General features: G+C 40.7%; 1 protein-coding gene across 2 annotated transcripts; it reads right to left on the bottom strand.

The window, feature by feature from the left end:
• Nucleotides 1-236: 236 nt before the first annotated feature.
• Nucleotides 237-22690, bottom strand: plod1a (procollagen-lysine, 2-oxoglutarate 5-dioxygenase 1a). Of its 2 annotated transcripts, none has more exons than XM_029506687.1 (20): nt 22502-22690; nt 22296-22422; nt 19591-19682; nt 19119-19252; nt 17937-18100; nt 16042-16154; nt 15486-15549; nt 14432-14529; nt 11529-11630; nt 9930-10061; nt 8280-8401; nt 6799-6903; nt 6487-6612; nt 5472-5613; nt 5206-5319; nt 4953-5018; nt 4616-4720; nt 4268-4414; nt 3066-3191; nt 237-1741 (listed from the first exon to the last, which is right to left on the bottom strand). In XM_029506687.1, exons 2-20 carry the CDS (start codon nt 22384-22386, stop codon nt 1586-1588), a joined length of 2199 nt encoding a protein of 732 aa, XP_029362547.1. In that variant the 5' UTR covers nt 22387-22422; nt 22502-22690; the 3' UTR covers nt 237-1585. The 2 variants fall into 2 exon arrangements, with proteins under 2 accessions (XP_029362547.1, XP_029362546.1); XM_029506686.1 differs by lacking the exon at nt 3066-3191 and adding an exon at nt 3438-3563 and having other exon boundaries at nt 22502-22620.

Genomic DNA, 22690 nt, shown 5'->3' with positions numbered 1-22690 from the left:
CAATCATAATCGTACACAATAAAGCAATTAAGTGGTGAAAGTTCATTTCTTCATGAAATTCTTTGGCTGTGGTCCTTTTGTGATACAAATGATTGCATCAATGCAGCAAAGCACTGAGGTAGCTTTGGTAGTCTTCAGCTCATGGCACTGTGAGCATGTCCTGATGGACAGGGTCATTAAGTTTGGTGTTATAACCATGATGCACCATGATTTTCAAAAGAGGACTTTGGACTGAATATGGATTCATTGTTTTTATTAACAGTCTTAGATCAGTGAAATGTTACAAAAGAGTCAATTATGTTACTTGACTGACTGTACAGAGGGGAAAAAAAACTGATTCCAAAAGGCAGCAATATTGCAAAAGAAAGAGTGGGAGCTATCAATTAAAATATTCAGAAAATAAATAACAGGTGTAACAGGCTTTGGAGTGTCTCATTTCAAGAGAAGCAAAACTTCTTTTGGATACATTTTTTTAACTTCTAAGTAAAATAAACAACAAAAAAGTTTTTACAAAAGCATCTAAATGAAGTCAAAGCTTGTTGATTCCTGAGAGACCAGATCAGATCAGACCAAACTGACCAGACCAAACAGGGGCCTGAGATATAGACCCAACAGCTGCACAATGGTTACATATGAAAGTTATGAATCAGTAGAATGACACTCATAATGTTTAACAAAATGTTAAATCAGCATTTTTTGGGGGGCATTTTTCTTTGCAGAAATAGGATTTGACATCAGACGTGGTTTGTAATGATGTAATTGATCTGCAGACTAGGATGGAGTACAAAGCTGGGATTTGCTCCAGCACCCCCCCACGTCCCTGACCAGTGAGAAGGAGATGACGGGCTGGGCCGTTCTTATGGCCATGGTGGATTCAGTAATATAACTTTTCTTGATGACAACTCCAGTCTCTTGTTACCTTCATGGTTTTGGTGACAGGATGTACATTAACTGCTCATCAACCTTTGAACTCTGAGATTACTGCTGAGCAAAGAAGACTAACCCAAGTGAAATACTGAACACATAATGAAGATCTGACACTTTGTTCTTCAGAAAAAACAAAACTATCAAAAACAAAATCAAATGGCATTGGTTAATTTACACTGAGGACTGAAGCAATACGTCTCACACCAATGTGTATGAATGTTTGTGTCATGTCCTCCAAGTAGCCAGACTATTTTCAAAATAAAGCTATTACATTGGTGTCAAAATAATCCACTAGGCAGGGAGAGTCTCCACTAACCGTCCATTCCTTCCACTTCATTCAGTGTTTATATTGCCAATAATACAGACACTAGCTGGTGTTTGTCACAGAGGCCAGTGTTGTACGACTAATACTCATTCCACTTAGCACCTGTGGTTTTCAGACACAGAAAAGTGAAATTCTCTTATTGATAACAGCTGATTGGAGTGACTATTAGAAAATGTCAATCTGCAAGTGAGACAGAAAAAATATTAGGTAGTTAATGAAACAAGTAACTACTTTAGGTCTGAGAATAATGTACAGCTGTGAGGCTAAAGGATGTGAACAGCATCAATCCTGCTTCGTCTGGACTAGCTGGTTGGGTTTGACATCACTGGGAGTTCAGGGGTCAACAAAGGACACTGCGATGTACCGGGTACCAGCTGTTGTTGGCAAGCCTTCATGGTAGTGAGTAAGGCGGCCCGGGTGCATAAGGGCCCAGCCCTTACGAGGAGCCTGAATGGAGCAGTTGTAGCGTAGGAACCTGCAGCCTCCACCCTGCAGTCATAGCACAACACCTTTAACACCAGACACTGTCCAAATGTTTGTATTGCTTGTCTTAGCTATATTTTCATAATGATCAAATTCTACAATCACTTTGCATTAAAAATTATATAACCTATATAGTAGTAAGTACTCCTGTATGAGTATAGCAATTACTTCTTGTGTTATCATATAATAATGTAGCAATAATGTGGTAATCACAATAGAGTATTCATGTACAGCTGTGGTAATAATTTTTCAATAACAATAACTCAGTGCTCAGATAACAATGTTGTAATAACTACTGATAAGTTGAAAACATGTTGATAGGTATGCTCTCATCTCACGATGAGCTCCAGTTCATTGATTCTTTGATCCAATTTGAAGATGCAGGGAAATAACATGGATGCTTTAATGAAAACAAGGTCCTTAGCCTCAGCTTTAGGTGGCATGCAAAGAAGGCAAACTCACAAATAGGAACAACACAAATGGAAAGTGTGAAACACCAGTCCAGTTAGATATGCATGCCAGAAATATGATGAATGATTTGATGTGATGTGGAATCATGTTTTATGAAACATTTGTGTTGTTTATCCTCTACTATGATAATGAAAATGAAATTATTTTCAACCTCAGTCCTCACAGCGGATTAACACTCCAATTGGCCCTGGTTCCCCTACTACCTCCATGTTTCACCCACCCTCTATACATTGTGTATGTATGTCATAAGTTGCTCTGAGTGTGTTGTGTCACGATGTCAAGGTCTCTATTATTAACTACCTTTCTATTTAGAGCTTCAATTAGAAGACGGCAACACTTAATAATTCTGTGTGGTGCGGCAGGTGCAGGATAAGTGGACATGAAACAGCTATTCCACAAACTGTCAGACTTGAAATTGGATTTATACTGTTTCACTGCTGGACCTTCAAAAGGCACATGAGGGTTTTAATTTGCAGATGTGACGGGACACATGGCCCTTTGCTACTCGTCATGAACCTGCACGCAATGTCTAAACAGATTGTTTAATCACTTTTAAGGGAACACAGTAATAGCCGTCTCCATCTGAACATACAACTGTCCTGAGCAGCTTTAGTTGTTTATTCTACTGACAGCTGCGCTACTGATCCCTTAATTCCAATTTATGGAAACTGTCTGTGTGATACAGCTGCTCAAAATAACACGCACAGCATATTGCAAATGAAGATTTTAAGTAGATTTCTCTATTAAAGCAGCTGAGCTTTTCGTTACATACCTGATGTGTTGAGTAATGAACAGCTTGTTCTCGTGTTTTACACCTGCTGGAAATGTCACATTTCTACCAACCTCCAAACACACTCACCTGGTAATCAAGGCCCACTTGATTGAGTGCAATGTTTATAGTGAATGTGGAGGCGTCATGGTGTGGCCTCAAAGAGGGCTGCTCATCTGGTTTATATCTAACTACAAAGGCCAAGTCAAAGTGAGCCTGTAAACACACAGACAGAAAAGAATCATGCAAGCATTCACACAGAAACTGCTCGTCTGGCCAGAGATACCCGAGTGTGTGTACAGATGTACACCACTCGATTGAGCTCCTGCTTAAGCATCAGCCTGCTTCCGATTCAGCCTTTACTTCCAGAGATGGAGCAGAGAAGCAGAGAGAAAGAGCCACAGATCACCTGCATCATCATGTCCTGCAGCTTCTATTACCTGCCAGCTCCTCCTCATTTACCTGGTAGTCAATGTCTTTGCTGTTGAGAGCTATATTAATAGTGAATGTGGAGGCATCATGGTGAGGGACGAGCAGCGGCTGTTCGTCAGGTTTGTACCTCACCACAAAGTTCAAGGGAGTTGAACACTGATGAGAGACAACATTGTTGGACAGAAAAAACACACACTGACAGCACCCAGCCCCCGACCCCTTTAAAACAGTGATTAACAAGCCCCCTGAGAAGATGTCAGCTCATTTGCATTAGATTGCGCTGCCACAATTTGACCTTACAGAGCAACAACATGCGTATGGTCAGGTTTTATTGTATTTAGGCTTTGGGTTATCAGTCCTCTAACACACTAGATAAATCAGTAGATGATGCCCAAAGTCAAAACTCTTTCTTCTAATAAATTACCCCTTAGGTCCTCAAGATGAAATCGCAAGGTTACTCAGTTGCTATTTTGTGACAAATGAAAGTTTAATGTCTAGCTAAGACCAGATATCTGACATTGTACCTGCAGAAAACAAACAGGACCTGCCCAATTTACTGCTGTACTGGACTGACAGGTGAAATTTGAGAAATGCGGTATGAGCACTACAGCAGTGTCCACTCTGTAAGAAAGAATAAATTAAGACACGATGCCTTCAGCGAGCAGCAGCGATTCGATGAGGATCATTGTTTGAAATCCCCCACAGCCAAGACTGCTTTTCTTCCCAATGTGTTCTTAGAAGGTGCGATAATATTGTAACAACCAAGAAGTGCTCCTGTAGTGATGAGGTATTAACTATACAGTAATGCAGTTCTTATCTGTTTTAATGATGCTGATGACAATTTTGTTCCAGAGACTTACCTTGGTGTAGTAACCAGGATACATTTTTTCTGTTATTGGTGCAATGTATTCAAGTAAGAACTTGTGCCATTCCTTCTCAAAGTTAATTTGATTCATGTGGATGTCAATGGTGGGCACGTTCTCATAGCCGCCCTGGATTCGGGTGTCCTGAAAACCAAAAAAAACAAAAACAAAACAAAACCACAAATTAACCAGTTTAGAAAATACCCCTGTCTTTAAATATTACCAAAACTGGTTCTTTTGGCACTGAAATCAGAGCTGCTAATAATCATAGTGGTCGTACTGTCAACCTTTTGAGTCAAATCACTGACATGAGTAAATAAAAAAAGCACCCTTATGACAACGTACCGTATTTTTTCCTCCAGACCACCTCCCGAAGTGCTCCATTTCCTCGATAAGGTGGTTACAAGCAACATCAGAGAAGACGGGGAACCAGTACACATCTGGACAAGGCTGACGGAGAGAGGACACAACACATCTGCATCACTTAAGGATGTTAGATTTTCAAATTCATCTATACCCATTTGTGAAAATCCCCTTACTATCTTCAGTGTTTTTTAAATTAAGATCAACACGTCTTTAGTCTGTGCCACTGAAGGAAATGCGATTCTGTTCTGAACATCAGCCTGTGTGTACACTCTGCAGCAGTGTAAACTGTATGTCGGATGACGAATGTTGAACTCACAGTTTCAATCAGCTTGTTCTTCATGATGAGAGTGTAATTTTTATGAATGTAGCGCTCCTGCCAGTCCTGAAAAAAACAAACAAACAAAACAAAGCGAAACACTAAGCAGATTGGCAGAGTGGTTGTTGTGCATATAACTAGTACTATACACTACTTTCAATACCTGCTACTGCTGTATACAACTAGTACCAATGTATACCACTATACACTACTCGCTCTGTGGTGGAGACATGAACATCTTATGTTTTCTCACCACTGGATTTTCAAAGATCTGCCACAGGTCATTGTGAAGATGGCTAGTCTTGTAGTTTTCTGTTGATAGGATGCGACCAAAATTGTGCATGTTGCTCACATACATGAAGATTCCCTGAGAGAAAGATACATAACAGGTCAATTATTATAATGATACATTTTACATTTAATATTTAATATTAGATGTAAGAAAAAACTATACAACAACAAAATACTAATATAATTCCACTAGGTTAGCATGGAAAGCCCTCTTCCTCTCTCACCCACCTTGTTGCGCACGTTGTCACAGAATGCCATGTCAGAGTCTAAACTATTCGAGTTAAACAGATCGTATTCAGTAAGCTCTGTACGGAGAAGGTCGGCCTTTATCAGGTACACACTGGACACGTACGGCACATTCCACACACCCCTGGAAACCAGTACAGCTTTAGACATTTACACAGCAACAACATAATCTGATGTCATCAGCAGGCTGTGAAACACTTTATGCTCTAATGTAATCAGAGAGAAGCCTGATCCAGTCCTGTCAACAACCCACCACCGTTTTTACCTGTTGTTAATCAAGTTCACATACTCATACACATCTCGTGGCTGTCTTACACTCAGCACAAAGCAAAGCTGAGTATCCTTGATAGCTGCACTTGTCCTTTACCCATCCAGCACCCACATTGTCAATAAAGCAAATGCGCATAACTATTGATCTGATGATCTGAAGAATTACATTCTATTTATGTCTAGTTGTTGTTTTTTTTTTTCACATATTGTGACTGACCAGTGTCCTGAAGGGGCAAGAAAGGGCTGAGAGAATCTGAGGTGCACACAGTTCTACAAAATATAAATGGCCACATCAGACTGTTGGACAGGCATTCATTTACAACTATGAAGACATATATTTATATGGTGAAACACACAATAGGCAATTTCATCAGATTGCAGTTGGTTGTTTAATGGGACCTTTTTCACATCTGCAAGGGATTGTACGGTGTCTTTCTAGTCTGTGAAAAGACAACCCTACAAAGCATTTGGCACAATGTCTCAGAGCTCACAATGCCAGAGCTCAGTTATGGTGACTATCAGCACAGTAAAATCAACACTTGCCTGTTGTGTCCACCGTTCTCCTTTAGTTGACACGGTCTTAGGTCTAACTATAAACTTCATCAAAATTTCATTTCAAATGTCACATTTCTATCTATTGATGCATATCGTACACCATGCACTGTAGCCTGGCAAAGACTGAGCATTTGTTATCTGGCTTGAAAAAACACTGGCTTGGGGAACTTACACTCTACGTCCTTGAACTATGTCCACGTAGTCCTCAGACCTGGCATAGTAGCCATCTGCACTCAGGGCTCCCCAAAAGTTACTCCACAGTCTTCCAGTTCGAGTTATCATCGGTGCTACAATAGGACTAAACAGCAACAACAAGAGCTTTAGCATGAGTCCTCATCTTGAAAAATACACAAATGAGTAGACATGAGTAAATAAATGACTGTAATGAAGACAATTTCTTGAAGCTGTTCTTATGACTACACATATCAACAAAATTATCATTGAATATTTTTGTTGATGGTAGGTGGCTGATAAATCTACTCACAGGTTCTGCTCAATGATAATTTTGAGCGTGTTCTCATTCTTTAAGACCACTTCAATGTCCAAGCTTAAAAAGTAGTCACAGTCCTTGTCTTTGCGGCACAAATCACTGAAAGGAAGCAGAACCATATGAGCAACAATGACACATAAGCAACATGAATGTTTAGTCATGACAGAGATCCATCACTATGATGCTACACTGATTGATTAATTGTTATTGTTTGTTTTAATTGGTTTACTTACTTCTTTAACATTGTAAGAAGGGACGAAAAGAAATGTTTATTTTGTGCTGTAATTTGTTTGGTGCAGCGTTTGACTGAATGCAAAGTCAGGGAATATAACTTTAACTTCAGCATGGCCAGCATTGTTACCCATTTGTTCAAGCTGTACTTCTGATGGAGTAATGTTCATATGCTGTATGACAGGGGACTGTCTTTATTAAAGTGATAGTGTGAGAGAGAGACTTGGAAGTTGGGGTCAGTTTCAAACCACCATGGAGAGATGGACCATCTTTTTTTTCTCGTATACACCTCACAGCCTATTTTTGGAACCCACAATAACTTGAACTTTTGTTTAACCTTAATACCTTTCATTTGAATGTGTAATGTAAAATTTGAAACGGTTTTATTTCCGTGTGAAGCCTTGTTTTAAGTCACTCTGTGTTCCTGTAACATAACATACATAACATACAACATAACATAAACTCAATGCTTCCTATAATAATTTCAAATCAAAAGCACTGGGGTTCCTCAGGTTCACCTGGAGCTACAAAGCCTTTCTAACTTTCTTCCTTCCTGTCTTTTCCACTGTAGAATGGAAAGAATTATCTGTTCAATGTGTCAGTGACTGTGATGCAGTTTTCTCATTATCTTTTTTCTTTTTCTGCTATTTCTGTTTGCATTTGCATTCTGTTCAGATCTGCTATATTTCTAAGCAGTTGCAGGTGATTTTGCTTCCTCTTTCCTTCTCGTTTAATGTTGGATGTTTAGTTAATCCCTTGCTTCCTTTCTTAATATAGATACATGTAATGGAAGTAGTTGTATAGAACACATTCTTGCTCTTATCTGCACTTCCTGAGCAGCTGGTATGTCTGTTGTTTACATGCAATTTTCTTAAGTAACAACAATCTCCAAATTTAGCAAGAGATGTGCAACGTTGCCATATCTAGTCATATAGACCTGACTAATGGAAACTCTTTGGGCAATAAAACAGGTGAGTGATAGTGGAAGTATTCTATTTGTTGTGACATCACAAAGTTACAGAAATCCTCAATGCCTGATTGAAGGCTCAGTTCCTGAAGAGAGATTATGTGCAGACTGACCACTTTGATCTTTTCATTGTACTGATTTAGAACTTAGACCTGCTTAATAATCATAGAAGACACAGGAATTTTACTTTGTATAATATGGGACCTATAAAGCATGTATCCCACATATGATGTTTACTCAAGAGGAGTACTACAGTCAACAGCTGGTTACAACTCACAAGCCAAGGTTGCGGGATGCAGTTCCATCCATGTCCTCCGTGGACTCGATGAACTTGACATTGTGATAAAGGTGTCTATGTTCCTGCAGGAAGGAGCTGACTTGCTGATCATGATGAGCCTCCTGGTGGGAGAGGAGAAAAAAAGCATGTGAAAATAAGCTCAAAATTTCCATCGGCACATTGAGCAGTACTAAATCTGCATATGACGGGTGCCAAAGCTTTTACTGATCCTTTTAATGAGGGACTGAGTTAATCTTTTGGTAGTGAAATGATGGTATTGTTAATGCAGAGGGAAGGCAAGAAAGAAGAGGGGCGTTTTCGATAGTAATTTAACATGTTCAAGAGTCAGGGGAGAGGCTAAGGGGAGCCACCACAAAGGCTCGGTTCCCCCTGGTTTTGAACATAGCTTTCAGGACGTCCAGGAGCAGATGACTGGTCAACCTGCGTTTCTTAAATGGAGTGTGGAGTTGAAGAAGCTCAGAAAGGTAGGACAATTCCAGTCCAGTAAAGATTTCAAAGTTAGCAAAAGCATTTTAAAAACAATACTGTAACTAACAGGAAACCATTGGAGGGAGAGCTGCACAGGTGTGATGTGATCAAGTGGCAAGCGACAGTTTTCTGCTCTAGCTGCAAGCCTGCTCTAAACCCATGTACGGAGTTGCAGGAGTCCAGTCAGGTTGTTATGGGGGAGATCTGTTCTGATTAGGAGCGATGGCATCCATCCCACTGTGGATGGGGCCGCTCATATCAAGGAATCATGGCATTACATTGAATATTAGATTATTATCATCCAAACTCCAGTTAGTTGATGATCTGATCACTGATCATATCATGGACTTATTCTGTATCACTGACACCTGGCTTCAGCAGGATGAGTCAATCTACAGCATATAATATGGCACTGAAATTGACCTAATGTTTCCTGACAACCCTCTTCTCTCCAGTCATTCTTAATTACATTTTAGTTTCCAATAATTAGCTGCTCAGCATCTAGGAATAATTTCATCTATATCAGATGTTTATCTGAAAATGCTGTGACCAAATTTAAGGAGAATATTCAGACATCATTTGCTAAACTGCCATGTCTAAATTCAATAAAGCACTTCTCCCCCACATGGACTGATGACCTTGTGAATAGCACTAAGTCTTCACTGTGTCCAAATCTTGATTCTGTGGCTCTTCTGAAGAAGAAAGTAATGAAAGAGAGGAGCCTGGCACCCCGGTTTTCGTGCCTTAAAGCAAACGTCACATTACAGTTATAAAGGAAGTGGCGATCCAGTAATGCAGATGAATTCTGCTTAGCCTGGAAAGAAACAGTTACAAAAGTCGTATTTACACTAAAGTCAAATCATAAATAATTTACCATCAGCAGTGTTGGGTGTGTGATGTCGGTGTTCATATTAAGCTGAGTTAGAATCAGATGTAAATTATTTGCTATATCTTTTTTTTTATTATTTTTTTTTTATTATTTGCACGTTCCTGAAGCAAATAAAGTTTGCTCATTTGCTCATTTGCCACTCATTTGCCACTTTATTCCTTCTTGACAATATTATTTTCACATCAGCTGTGGTGGTGTGTGGTTTTCACACAGGCTGAATTTAAGATTAAGCGATGTCCAACAAAATCACCCTGCTAATGCAGTCCTGTTACCTTGTTGTAGATGAAGAGCTGAAGCCTGTTCTTGGGATACTGCTGATTCAGTAGTCTTTCAAAAAACACTGTGACAAACGGGGTGGGCTGCTGAATGAAGATCCCAATCATCACCAGTGGATATTCACTCTCCTGTTGGAAAAACCACAAGTATCACCTGAGGGCCATGAGAAAAATCAAATCAAATAAGATTTAGTTGTATAGCACCAAATCATAACTTTAGGCACTTTAAAGGCACTTTACATATGTGGTTGGATGTATCCACGGGGGTGATGAGGTGATGAGGCTGAGTACAGGGCTGCTGTGGACAACTTTGTTACATGGTGTGAGCTGAACCACCTGCAGCTCAATGTGGCAAACACCAAGGAGCTGGTTGTGGACCTGAGAAGGTCTCCTGTTTCCATCCAACAGGGGTCATCGGCACAAATATCTTGGAGTACACATTGACAAAAAAATGGACTGGGCTAAAAACACTGACGCCCTTTACAGGTGGCTGAGGTCCTTTAACATCTGCAGGACTATGCTCAGGATGTTAAACGAGTCTGTTGTAGCCAGTGCTATCCTGTATGGTGTGGTGTGCTGGGGCAGCAGGCTGAGGGCAGCTGACACCAACAGACTGAGCAGATTGATCCGTAGAGCCAGTGACGTTGTGGGAGTGAAGCTGGACTCTCTGATGGAGGTGTCTTGAGAGGAGGATGCTGTCCAAGCTGCGAGCCATCTTGGACAATGTGTCCCACCCACTCCGCGACGTGCTAGCCAGTTACAGGAGTACATTCAGCACATGGCTGATTACACCTAAATGCACCACGGAGCGTCACAGGAAATCATTCCTGCCTGAAGCCATCAGACAGAAACTCCTCACTCTGACTGTCAGACACTCCGAGTCAGTTGGTTTACTCTGGACTTTTAATAATGTGCAATAACTACATCCATGTGCAATATTCTATATTCAAATGTTGGAAAATGTTGTTTTATTTATACAGGAACAAATGTGCATTTATGTTTTAGTGTTGAGATATATTTTATTTTATTTTAGTACTTATGTTTAAACTTTACTTTATACTTTCCTACTTCTTTAAGACTGAATAGGAGCATCTGTAACTGAAGGCAATTCCCCTCGGGATCAAGAAGGAATCTTTGATTCTGATATAGAGCCGGTCTAGACCAAACTCTTTATGAAATGATTTAAAGAGACCCAGCAGATCCCCTAATGAGCAAGCACTTGGCAACAATGGCAGAAACCTCGGGCAGTACCAGGCTCAGTGGGGGGCAGCCATCTGCCTCGACCGGTTGGTTTGAGAGTGGAAGAGAGAGAGAGAAAGAGAGGCTGAGAGAGGCATGGGGGCAAAGTTGGGAAGAGTAGGGAGAGAATGAGGGCAGGAGGAGGGGATATTCAATACAAGTGCAGCAGGAACATATGATGGAGTTCATGAAGATATGGGAGCAGCAGGCGTTGCAGGAACATGGAGATAAACATGGGGAAAAACTAAACAGTTGAAATGCACTTTCTCATTACTAAATACATTTAGTTGCTTGAAATATTGTATACAATCAAATTGCCAGTTACAGGATGTTGTGACCAAGAGCTAGCAAACATACCTGAAGACCTGTGAGAGGTCGGAGATCCTCTTGACACGCTGTGCATCCAGTCTCAAATGTCCATGTGTTGGGGATGTAATTACCAAGGTAGTTGATTTGGAGCTGGAAAACAAACAAGTGTTCTTTTACATTTTCACATCTCAATTTCATCAACAGTTCAGAATGGCTGATAAAATGATTTTTAATATCTTAATAAAATACATGAATGGTCTTGAAAGCCTGACTGTCATGTAACTAACTCCATGTTGTACACTTTTCTGGTGTTTCATATTTATACAATCTATATTTGTGGATTTAAGTGCCAAAAATCAGTTTCTTTCTTTCATTAGTTCAGTGAGTGTCTATGACCATCACCAGTCCTCCCAAATCGAAATTTCCCCTTTGTTGTGCTTCCTCCATCCCACTTGAGGAAGCTTACCTCTGCATTGTGAATGAGTGACCTTAGATGTGGAGTGGTGCATTAGGATTCAAGGACAGTAGAGAGGGGTGGGGGTGTGAAGAACACAGGGACTGGCGACACAAATGCAGGCAGGCAGAAATCAGTTCTCGGGGTCTTTAATTCAGTCCAGGGGTCAAATCCAGTAAGGCAGTCAAACAGGCAGAGGTACATAATCGGCAGGCACCAAGAACCAAACAGTCAGACATGGGGGAAGTGTCTTACTGAAACGCTGGATGCTGCTCTATGAGACAAGCAAATACGGCACTGACACACAAGGGAGCACCGGTTATATACACACAGGTATGTAATTTACAGTTGAAGGACACACCCTTGCTGACCCCCACACAGAGGTAACTCTGTCATGTACTCTTATCTTTGTTTGCTGTGTTTAATCCACTTTGTTTATTTCTCAAACTATTCCACAGGTGGAGATCAACAATGAGGAGTATTCAGAGGGACCTGTGGGGGTAGATATCTTAATAATCTAAAGAATTTATTGTAAAATCTAAGTTCATCTTTGAAAATTAGAAATAATGACGCTTCTTGCTAATTAATGTCACAGCAAGAGGACATTGTCCAACCTGTGGCCTCCACCATGCGGTCCAAGAACGCATAAGTGACTGACCACAGTACACCACCATAACTGAAAAGGCTATCCCACTCATCTCTGTTGCTTCAGTCCTATTAATACATGTTGGAGCAGACGATGTGAGGGGCCTTTATAAAAACCATGTAGAGCTGGATAATCAGAAAACAGAGCTAGAAATCAAAAAACTAAAACTTGAGATCGAGCAACTGGAGTACAGCAAAAAGGTACTGCAGTAAATGTTACTTTAAAATGTTTTGAGTATGATTGACATTGTGTACCTATGACTTGTTCTTATTACTGTAAGCGCATGGCTTCGTTTGGTCGCATCACTTCCATATGGTTCAACAAGATTGCATATGTAACGTATTCCCTCAGCTGAGAATCTGTATCGCTCATAGAGAATATTGACAGAAAGTACTTCCTGTTTTGTATTTAGAATCAGAATAAAATTGTTTACTGTTGAACCCCCGCCCCCTGAAAAAATTCAGGCTCTGCATGTTTTCTAAATTTTAGCCTTGTATGTCCAGTAAAAATCCCAAGAGGAGGGACAAAGTCATTCTTCTGCTCACAGACACAGTAACCAAACTGTCTTCATGCTGTTGGTTTGGTCTGAACTGTAGACTGTGATATGGACTGACCTCCCTGAGCTGAATCTGTGGTTAAAAGCAGAGAACATGTCTCTGTCAGACGAAATCTATCTGATTTAAGGTTGTTTTCTCTTTCAATCGTCTGTCCACCATGATGTTCTGTAACATTTATGTCGATTGCTGTAGACATCCTCTCCATCTGTGACGACTGCGGACACATATTGTCCAGTCACTGCAGAGAACTGAAGCTCCAACAGCAGAAAAACTGCTGTGGTTCTGCTCTTCTGGTCTTTGCTGTTGAACTGTCAAAGAGAAATGAAGCCTTGTCCCTCTTTTCTGTCTGCCTTCAAACTGCTCCTCTTTTGGAACCACTCTGTCTCTCACTCTCTTTGCTCAGAGACAGAGCTGTCTTTGTCTTTCAGACAGTGGGGCTGGTGAATATCAGTTCAGATTAGATTGGGCTTCGGTTTCTGAACACAGGCTATGTGTAATATTCTGTGAACTGGTACTTAAACAGTATCAATGTGCCTTTAAATAATAGTAGTCTTCCACCTGTTACTTGTAGCTGTAGTGTTCCAGTCATGGTCCCAGCCCCTTTCTTTCTCTCGCTCTCTCTCTCACTCACTTATCCTATCTCTCCCTCTCCCTTCCTCTCTCTCTCACCTGCACACCTGATCCACATCAACTCTCCAGTATTTGACCCATGGTCCTCCCTAGGACTAGTATGGATCCACACAGTCTGCTCTCTAAGTGTTTAGTAATCTACATATTGTGCATTTTTTACTACCTTTGGATGATCCTGTTTTCCCTGTACTCCAGATCCCTAATCATTTTTCCTTCTGCCTGATTGCATTGCTGGTCACCGTGTCAGATTCCATATTAGGTCATTGCTCCTGTTTATGGAAGTCTACTTCCCCCTTTCAGTACGTTTCCTTTTATGTGTAAAGATAAAGAGACCACTTGTTCTAGCTTAGCCTTGAGTGAGTATTCTGCATTTGGATCCTTGAGTTCAGCATTTCAGTTTGGTCAGTCACAGAACTAAGGTATAAATCTAAGAAATATGCACATTGACAGATAAACAGGAGACACCAGCTAGAAAGCTGAAGGCCGTTTAAACCACAGCAGCTGATTTTAGGTAATGCTTTTCTCAGAGGTACTTTCATCTGTTAACCTTCTAAGCATGTGGATCCTATGGGGCATGTCTCAGCCAAGTCCTTCAGACATGGTTAGCTACTTCAGGCTATTGTGTTCATCATGTTACGGCCATTATGGTCTGGTAGATCATTACCTTGGTTGGTCCATTTCCATGGATGATGACAGGCAGAGTGTCATACAGTACATTTCTGGCTCGTACCCGACCATCCTCAAATTTAAGGACCACTTCATCTGGGGAAAAGAAAACATTACTAATGAAGCTCCACATAATAAAGCTCAACATTAATGAGTTAAAAATTCACTAATGTAGACCTGCAATATCAGATGGTGACAGTTTCACTCAGCCAGTGAGCATTTTATTCAACAAAAAAATAACTGTCACTTCTCTGTTGATCTTCAAAACTCAAATCATGAGCTCAGCAAACTGTAAAGCACAAACTGTTCAGCAACTAAGGAATTTTTTTTTTTTTTCATCTCACAGTCTTTAACAATCAGGCAGCTTGCTAACTTCTACATTCAGGAACCCATCACCCAGAAACACTATACCGTAGGAGCCTCCATCTCTAACCCTAACCCTCAGCTATAGATTAACCAGATAACTGATCAGACAGACTAGCCTCTGATCACAAGCACATTTCCTGAAAGAGTTGTAACCGGTGTCTTTGTTCCACCCAATGTACTATTGTTTGACTATAGTAATAGTAATACTAGGAGCAGTATCAGTATCATAATACATGCTCCAGTAGTTATATGTCACTGTAGCAGACTGACAGACAATGAGTGTTTCATGCTAAGAACAAAAACACAATATATCTTGTTCTTCCCTCCAGTCAGTGTGAGGAAAAAAAGTCAATGTTGTCTCTTACAGTAAAACACTGTGTTTTTGATCTGCTAATAAATGAAGGGAAAGCTGACAATCAGTAAACCCTCATTACAAAAAGCCTATTTTAGCTACTGCAAATGACAATGTGTGTGTACAGTACATGCCAGCTGTGCGCACTAACAGTGTTAATCAGCAGGAGGAAGGTGGTTAGGGACCTAGAAGTCCTCACATTTTCTCCTGCATATAGACAGATTTTGATAGAAGTTTTTTAGCAGTGCATCAGAGACCTCTGATTCCAGTACACCGGCCACTGTGCTACAGGATGCTTCATGTCTACTTCACAAACTTCACAGGTAGGACTCACCAAGGGCTCCATGGAGGTTCTGGAACAATCTGCATTTGCTGTCCAGTGTGATATTTATGGATTTCTGAAACACGGAATTATGTTTTTTTGTATTATTATTATTATTATTTACAGGGTTTGTTTAACTGCATTTAGATCAAATGGTACATTCATTCACTCCAATCACTCACCAAAAACACTTTACCCTAATATTGTTGTTAACCTGACCTTAATAAACACCATTGCACGTCTCTGAGACATTACAAATTATTAGCCCACCAGGAATAAAGGAGATTATGCTGACTGAGCAAGTGAAAGAGAAACAAGTCTGAACCAAATGTTGAGTCTCAGAGATTTAAACAGCAGCTCACTAAACTGAAAGCACAGCAGTGACAGGAAATAATGACAATAAAAAGAGCATGCCAGACAGCATCGACAAAATATGATGAATCATATAACAAACATCTGGTTTTCTCTGGAACTACTTAAGAACTAGCTGCTAGTTACTAGTATTTATATGGTGTTGGCATGAATGGCATCAATAAGAAAACAAAATATGTAATAGTACAGATCTCACTTTTTTCGCTGGATCGATGTAAATCTTGGTGAAGTAGAGCTGGTCACTGTCAGCATCTTCACCCAGCCAATCAGAAACCATTTCTTTGATGTTAGGAAGGTAGCCTATAAAACCTGAGGAAAGCCAGAGGGATGAGTCAGAAGGTAAAAAAATATAGTACAAGGGTTGGCCTGTTTCTGAAATTGATTCTCATTTCCGTGTATATGTCCACATTGTAATAGATAGAGTAAATGATGCTGTCAAAGGTTGAGAGGGCTAACGACTACAGCCAAGCTCAATTTTTATTGCCTCAGCACACACTACACTACTGCCTTCCCGGTACATCCTGGTCCTGGTTTTACGAGAGATTTTCTGTTCATTACTTTGTCCCTTCGTCACGTTGAGCCATTTTGAGTTTAATACTTTGCTCCGTCCTCTGAGCACTGCTAACGATCTTTTGTTTGTACTTTGTTCTCATACCTACCTGGAGTTTGCAGCGCCTTTTGTTAATTGAGTTTTTGTTTTCTATTGTTCCAGCTTTGCTAGTGTCATAGAGCTCAGTCACCACAGCTGTGTCCAGCCCTGGTGTTCTTTTCTTACTTTGTTTAGTTTTGTTTCTTGTTTTTGTTCTGTTTCTTTTAAATAAATTTTTACTTCATTGCCTGAGCTTCCTGTGTCTGCTTCTGGGTCCAGACCTTGCTCCTCGTCACAAATCCCTTCCTACAAAAAAGTCAAAGCCATGCCAATGGCTTGTGGGTATTATAGTATATAAGGCCCATGCTCTACAAAATCCCTGTATTTTTTTTTTTTTTTCAGTAGCCATAAGACTTACAAAATATCACAACATAGTAGAGCACTGGGGAAAACCTAATCCTGCAAGGTTTGATGGTAGGTTTAGGTGGATTGGACTTGAGGCAATACGGAGCGCAATCCCTGTTTTTTCATGACATCAGTGCTTTCTGAATACAGGCTGCGTGCTATGCTCTGAGCTGAACACCTTGACATTTTCACAGTATTAATATAGACTTAAGTCTTAGCTCCCAGCATCTACCTTCAGACTATACAAACTTTTAAGTAATAAAACGCTAAAAATGTCAAAGGTTATGCTGTAAAAATCTAATAAATGATGAATTAAGACCCATCAAGAATGTTCGGGTTAGGGTTGGGTGAGTTATCTCCGGGGGTTAAATTAGGCCAGGGCTGAGCCACAGCACATAATCGCAACCTGGTTCTACTTTTTCCCTGATCTCCTTGAAACCAATATAACATGTAAGCCACCGCTGCCATAAATGTTAATGAGGAGCAGGGGGAAGTGAAACAAGAGGAGGAAGAAGAAGAAGAAGAAGCAACAATACTCTTTGCTGCTCATTGCCGCCAACAAAAAAACAAAACCAAACAAGACCAAACTTCAGTCACTTGTCAGTTTGTCGGCCAGTCACAGCATGAATGTCAAAGTAAGAGAAAAGTAGGTCAGAAGCAGACAGGATTAATAACAGAATGCAAACTGGTCAAGTATTTTGGTTAAAACGATGTTGCGATTTTTGCTGTTGACATAGCTAGACATTAAGTAAGCTTGAGGCAGAGTTAAGCTAAAATTAGTGAGACATCAACTCAAATTACACCACAATAAGCACCTCATTGTTAGAGCATAGGGTTGGCTATCTATAAATACGTTCACCCATGGCAATCCCAGGACTGCAGACTCCCCTCACATAACAAATCCCAATTTAACCACTGGTCATCTCTGACCAGAAACCTCACATGCCATTTGATCTGTAGGCTTTTTCACAAGAACTACACAGATTGATAGTTGAGGGAAAAAAAAAAGTCACATTCTCAAAAAAATAAATGTAACCACACCGTCACTGATATATGGCCAGACCCAGCTGTGTGACAGACAGGACCAGTGGGCTTACCTCCTGAACCCAAGAAGCGGTTGCCCTCCCTGACATGGGGGTGTTTGTCCTCGAGGTGTCTTTCAGGCCAGATCAGGCTCTCGGAGGAGAAGACCACCTTGTGTCTGGCCTGCTGGAACTTCTTGAGCAGTTCTTTGGGGCCCGAAGCGAAAACCACATCATAGCTGCGTCAAACAGAGTGAGAGTAGAAAGGTTTACTGTTTCCCTCTGCCTCCCTGTTGTGACTTAGAGCACTGATGCCAGTAAAGCTGAAATGTACAGCACGCTTTTCTATTCACTGAAACACCAAAACAAAGTAATAACAATCATAAGCCAAACTATTGAATGACAGGTGGCTGCTGAAATGTTACACTTAAAAAGTGGCCATATACAGGCCTGCAGCAGACTGAACTCAGACCTGAAATGAAAAGACTAATATGTGGATGAAGGAGCATTCAAAAGGTCATGCTTTGTGAAAAAAAGGTCAAAAGTATTGATTGATAGCAACATTTTATGCTTAGTGAAAAAGAAATTCCATCTCCAAGGTGCATAAAAAATACAGTTTTCCAGAGTGAACTGTGAAAACGTCATCAAACATCAAAAGGAAACCATTCAGTAGAAATCAGCTAACAGCTGCACCAAGTTAAGCATGTACAGAGGAACGCTGGAAGTTTTCAATTTGTAACTAAATATACATCAGTGGTGTTGTCTTTCACTGATTCTTGATACTCACTATCTTGCGTGGGAATGCAAAAAAACCCACCCTTATATTTAAGTGTTTAACCACACAACCTTAAGATTGACATGTTCAAGAATGCCTGAAAGACAGGAAATCCTAAACAGTGTTGTACAAAAGCATTATAGTTTCACATCAACAGCTTTGGCGTTAAAATCCAGTTTTAAGTATATAGTTATGTTTTAAGTGTATGTTTAACGATTCTGATAAAATTAAACGACTGGTTACTCATCCACAGGGAAGAATCCTGCATCCATGATGTTTACATACTAACCTGTCTCATGACACTGCATTATCATATTCATCCTGTGAGAGGATGTGCAAGCACAACTTCCTGTCTGGTAAACACACTAATGGCTTAAGTTCTTAGCACATGATCAGAGAAAACCTTTCTGTAGCACCTTTACAAAACAGGGCGCCCCTCTGCTCATCGTATGTGACATGGAGAGTCAAATATGAAATGCTACCTGTCAATAAAAAGGATGATTTTTTCACTGTCCTTCATCTCCTCCAGAGCCTCTTTGAGGAGTCGAACATTCTGGCCTCCTCCTGGAGCTGTCGTGTGGTCCCCACCTCTCCATTTCTGATTCCGACCAAGAACCTTAAAATACAGACGCATATATTTCGTACAATTCTGAATTTATGCTGCACGTCTTTCTCTGTTTCCTGCTGCTCTCATTAATGGCATGGAAAGCCTAAGAAAATACCTCTGGTTCTAAAATAAAATGCCTTGACCTGGTCACCTAACACAAGCTGTAATTGCATTTAAATTGAATTAAGTAAAACAAACAAACAAACAAACAAAAAAAAAAACTAACTTTGAGGAAAAAATATGTGGAGGCAGGAATTTGTTTTCTTTTAACGAATGGATAGCAACAATATTATTGGTAGACATCATGAAAGGAATGTTAATCCAAATCTTGACATAGGGGTTCTTACCTTGACACTGTAATTAAAGTGTTTAGCCGACCTCAAGAAACGCCTGAAGCCATCTGTCTCTTTGGTTGCAACTGTCACAACTAGAAGTTTATCTGAGAGAAACAACATTGGAGAGGAATTCAGAAAAATGTTAAGCATTCCTTTTTCTTTGGTCTTCAACAAAAGGCAACAGCACAAGCACCATCAACAAATATGGCTTGCTAGTCTACAGTGGAAGTCGTCAGCATCACCCAGTCGCACATAGGAGCTCCTTGCTCCAGAAAAACTTGGAGGCAGCAGGTAAAATTGTCAGAAAACTCCATTATAAAAGGCATGATGAAGCTCATTTACAGTTTTCTACGGATAGAAAGATGGACCTCACAATTCATTTCAAATTGATATCAATTCAACATTGATCCATTATGTTTCAATATTGATTCAGTAACAATACCCAAATAATTCCTTGGAATAACTTCTAACATTTCTAAAAAAGTAATTGGTGATTTATCGTCTAGTATTAACATTCTGACCCCTAAATGCACTTTACCATTTCATTATATTGTAATATCACTATATATTAGCAGAGAATTTAACATTAACAGTAAAGTGCCTCAAATATATTTGCAGAACACAACAATGCTATAATTACATCATATCTGTTTATGATTAAAAGTGTTAGCTTTGTCCAGAGGTTGCATAACACCTGCATGGTGACTGTTAAAATGGCTGCGCAGTTTCATTGTATTGTTGCAGTATTTTAATAGAGACTTGCAAAGCCATAAGATATAAGTTTGGTCAACTTCCTCCTCTGCCACTTTGACACCTGACTCTAAAATGTATCCAAATGACGGCTTTCAAAGTTGTTGGCGCTGATTATAATGACCTAGTACCACTACCCGTTTCTGTCATATCTATTGTGTGGCCCTGACACACCATAAATCACACAACACGCACAACAGCGGCAGCCACAAGGGCCCCACAGGTGGGGGGTTTTATTACAGCAGAAATGGTTGATTTAGGGATTTTCTGATTCAGTACTGAATTGGGTCAGCTCATTTGACAGTACATTGATGAATCATTGTTTAACCCGTCCGTCCAACGTGGACGACACATAGATGGACCTTCCAACAGCATAATAACCCAAAACGTAAACCCAAGGAAAATCTCAATTGGATTTCAGAGAGAGAAAATCAAGGCGACAGAATCAACTATGATCACCGGACTGTTCTGGGTGGAAGTTAGGCAGACTAATTTTTTATACTGCTTTTACTGCACGTTCGTTCTCAACAACATACATCACATCTGTGCAGGGACTAACAGATAACGATAGACTACCCCTCCTGGTCTGGAGGACACAGCACTGACCTCAGTACAATTCAGCGTTGGCAGAAGGAACTGAAGATCAGGGTTTGAAAAGAGGGCCTCAAAGTATGTTCAAGATTTAAAGACAATGGTTTCAGCAGAGCACTGCATTCAGTTGTGTCCCTCTACAATGACTGCCTTAAAGCTGTCACTGCAGGAGGCTTATTCACCACTAAGTAAATACGTTTCTGTTTGTTATCAAGTGGAAAGAAGAAAAATTAAATAAGCACGCAACTTTAATTATAGTCTTGTTAGTTTATTTATGTATGTGGATTTTTGAAGTTAATTCAAAAGTCTTCCTTTTATTTTAATATACATGAAAATGTTGAGTGTTCAACACTTTTCCCCCACTGCAAGCTGCAACTCTAAATCAAATCAGAAGCATCAAAAGACGGAGGTAAAAACCTAGACTTTTCATATTTCCCAAGACTTTAAAAGAAATCAAGCTATCACGGGCAAAGTGTTTGTTAAGGCTGAGTGATGCTATGTGTAAAATGTGTTGTTTCAGTATATAGAAAAATTATTTCTTTTTACTTCTAATGAAAATGTTACTAGGACTGGACACGTTGGTTCTGATGTGGTTTTAGATGAGTTTCATATTTTTTTTTCATTGATTTTTCCATAGATCGTCCTGATGATTCTGTTAAGGGAGGGACAACATTTCAAAGGTCCAGTCTTTGGGTGTGTTTGACCAAACAGGGAACAGGATTTGGTTTATGGTACATATTATTTCACAGGGAAAAAAGCATCTTAACTTTAAGAAAATGGAGTTGAGTGCGATTGGACTCAATTTTCTTTGGATGACTACGACCTGAATGAGAGAGAACCTTCGCAGACATGTCAGCTTTATCTTCGTGAAGCGTTTTGGATAAGTCTCATCATGTGCGCAAATCAGTAGCCTCGTTTTTGTTTTTCAACATGCCCAGAGGCTTCATTAACACCATTTCACTGTGGCCACCTAGCGTTTGGTTAACGATGGCGTACAGTGTTCCTGCGCCGACAGCCTGTCCACGTCAGCGGCATGGAGGTCCTCCACAGCGCCGTCACTTTCCCAGCTCATGTTCAGAGCATTCCGTTATCGCAGCCAGCTCTTTACACCGTGAAATCACTTCAGATCACTCGTGCATGCTGAAAGGCTGGCTGTGTGTCTGCTGCACCGTGCCGTGTGCAGCGCCGTGGAAGCTGTGCCTAAACACGCAGAAGCGCGCTGCTTCGTCTCCCCTTCTTGACGGACTTTTCTCCCAGGTGGATGGCTGTGCCGGGGGCCTGGGTCCTCGCGGACCACAGCCTCGAAACTACGCGCTAATAAACGTGTCGCAGCGGTGTTGTCTGTGGTGAAGACAAAGTTTGTATCCCTGCCTTACCTTCGGGGATTCGCTGCTCTTCGCAGTTTGTCAGGGAGGGAAGTGCGCACAGAAAAAGTCCTGAGAACAGCAGCAAGGATTGAAACCTCATCTTCAGCCAGCTCCAACTGTCCGGACAGCGGTGTGTCTGAGGAGGAGAAGTTTGCAGGGCTGTGATTCCTCTGCTCGGCCCTCCTCCCCTCCCATAAAAGCGAGCACCAACTTACCCAAAGCTCTGGGTTTGGTATGGAGGAGTCAGCGCAGGAAAACGTCAGCTCGGCGTGTGCTGTGTTTGGGGCTTTATTCTTCACATTTGCCTGCCGCAGCAGAAATCTCCCCGCTGAACAACGCCCACGTCTAAATGTTGGAAAAAAGGCGATGTTGAGCCAGCTGTTGTGAGGACATGAGTACCTGCA

This window comes from Echeneis naucrates, chromosome 7 (assembly GCF_900963305.1).
Source record: "Echeneis naucrates chromosome 7, fEcheNa1.1, whole genome shotgun sequence".
Lineage (NCBI taxonomy): Eukaryota > Metazoa > Chordata > Actinopteri > Carangiformes > Echeneidae > Echeneis > Echeneis naucrates.
The sequence above is the reverse complement of the archived record's forward strand: the minus strand, read 5'-3'. Positions and strand labels throughout refer to the sequence as shown.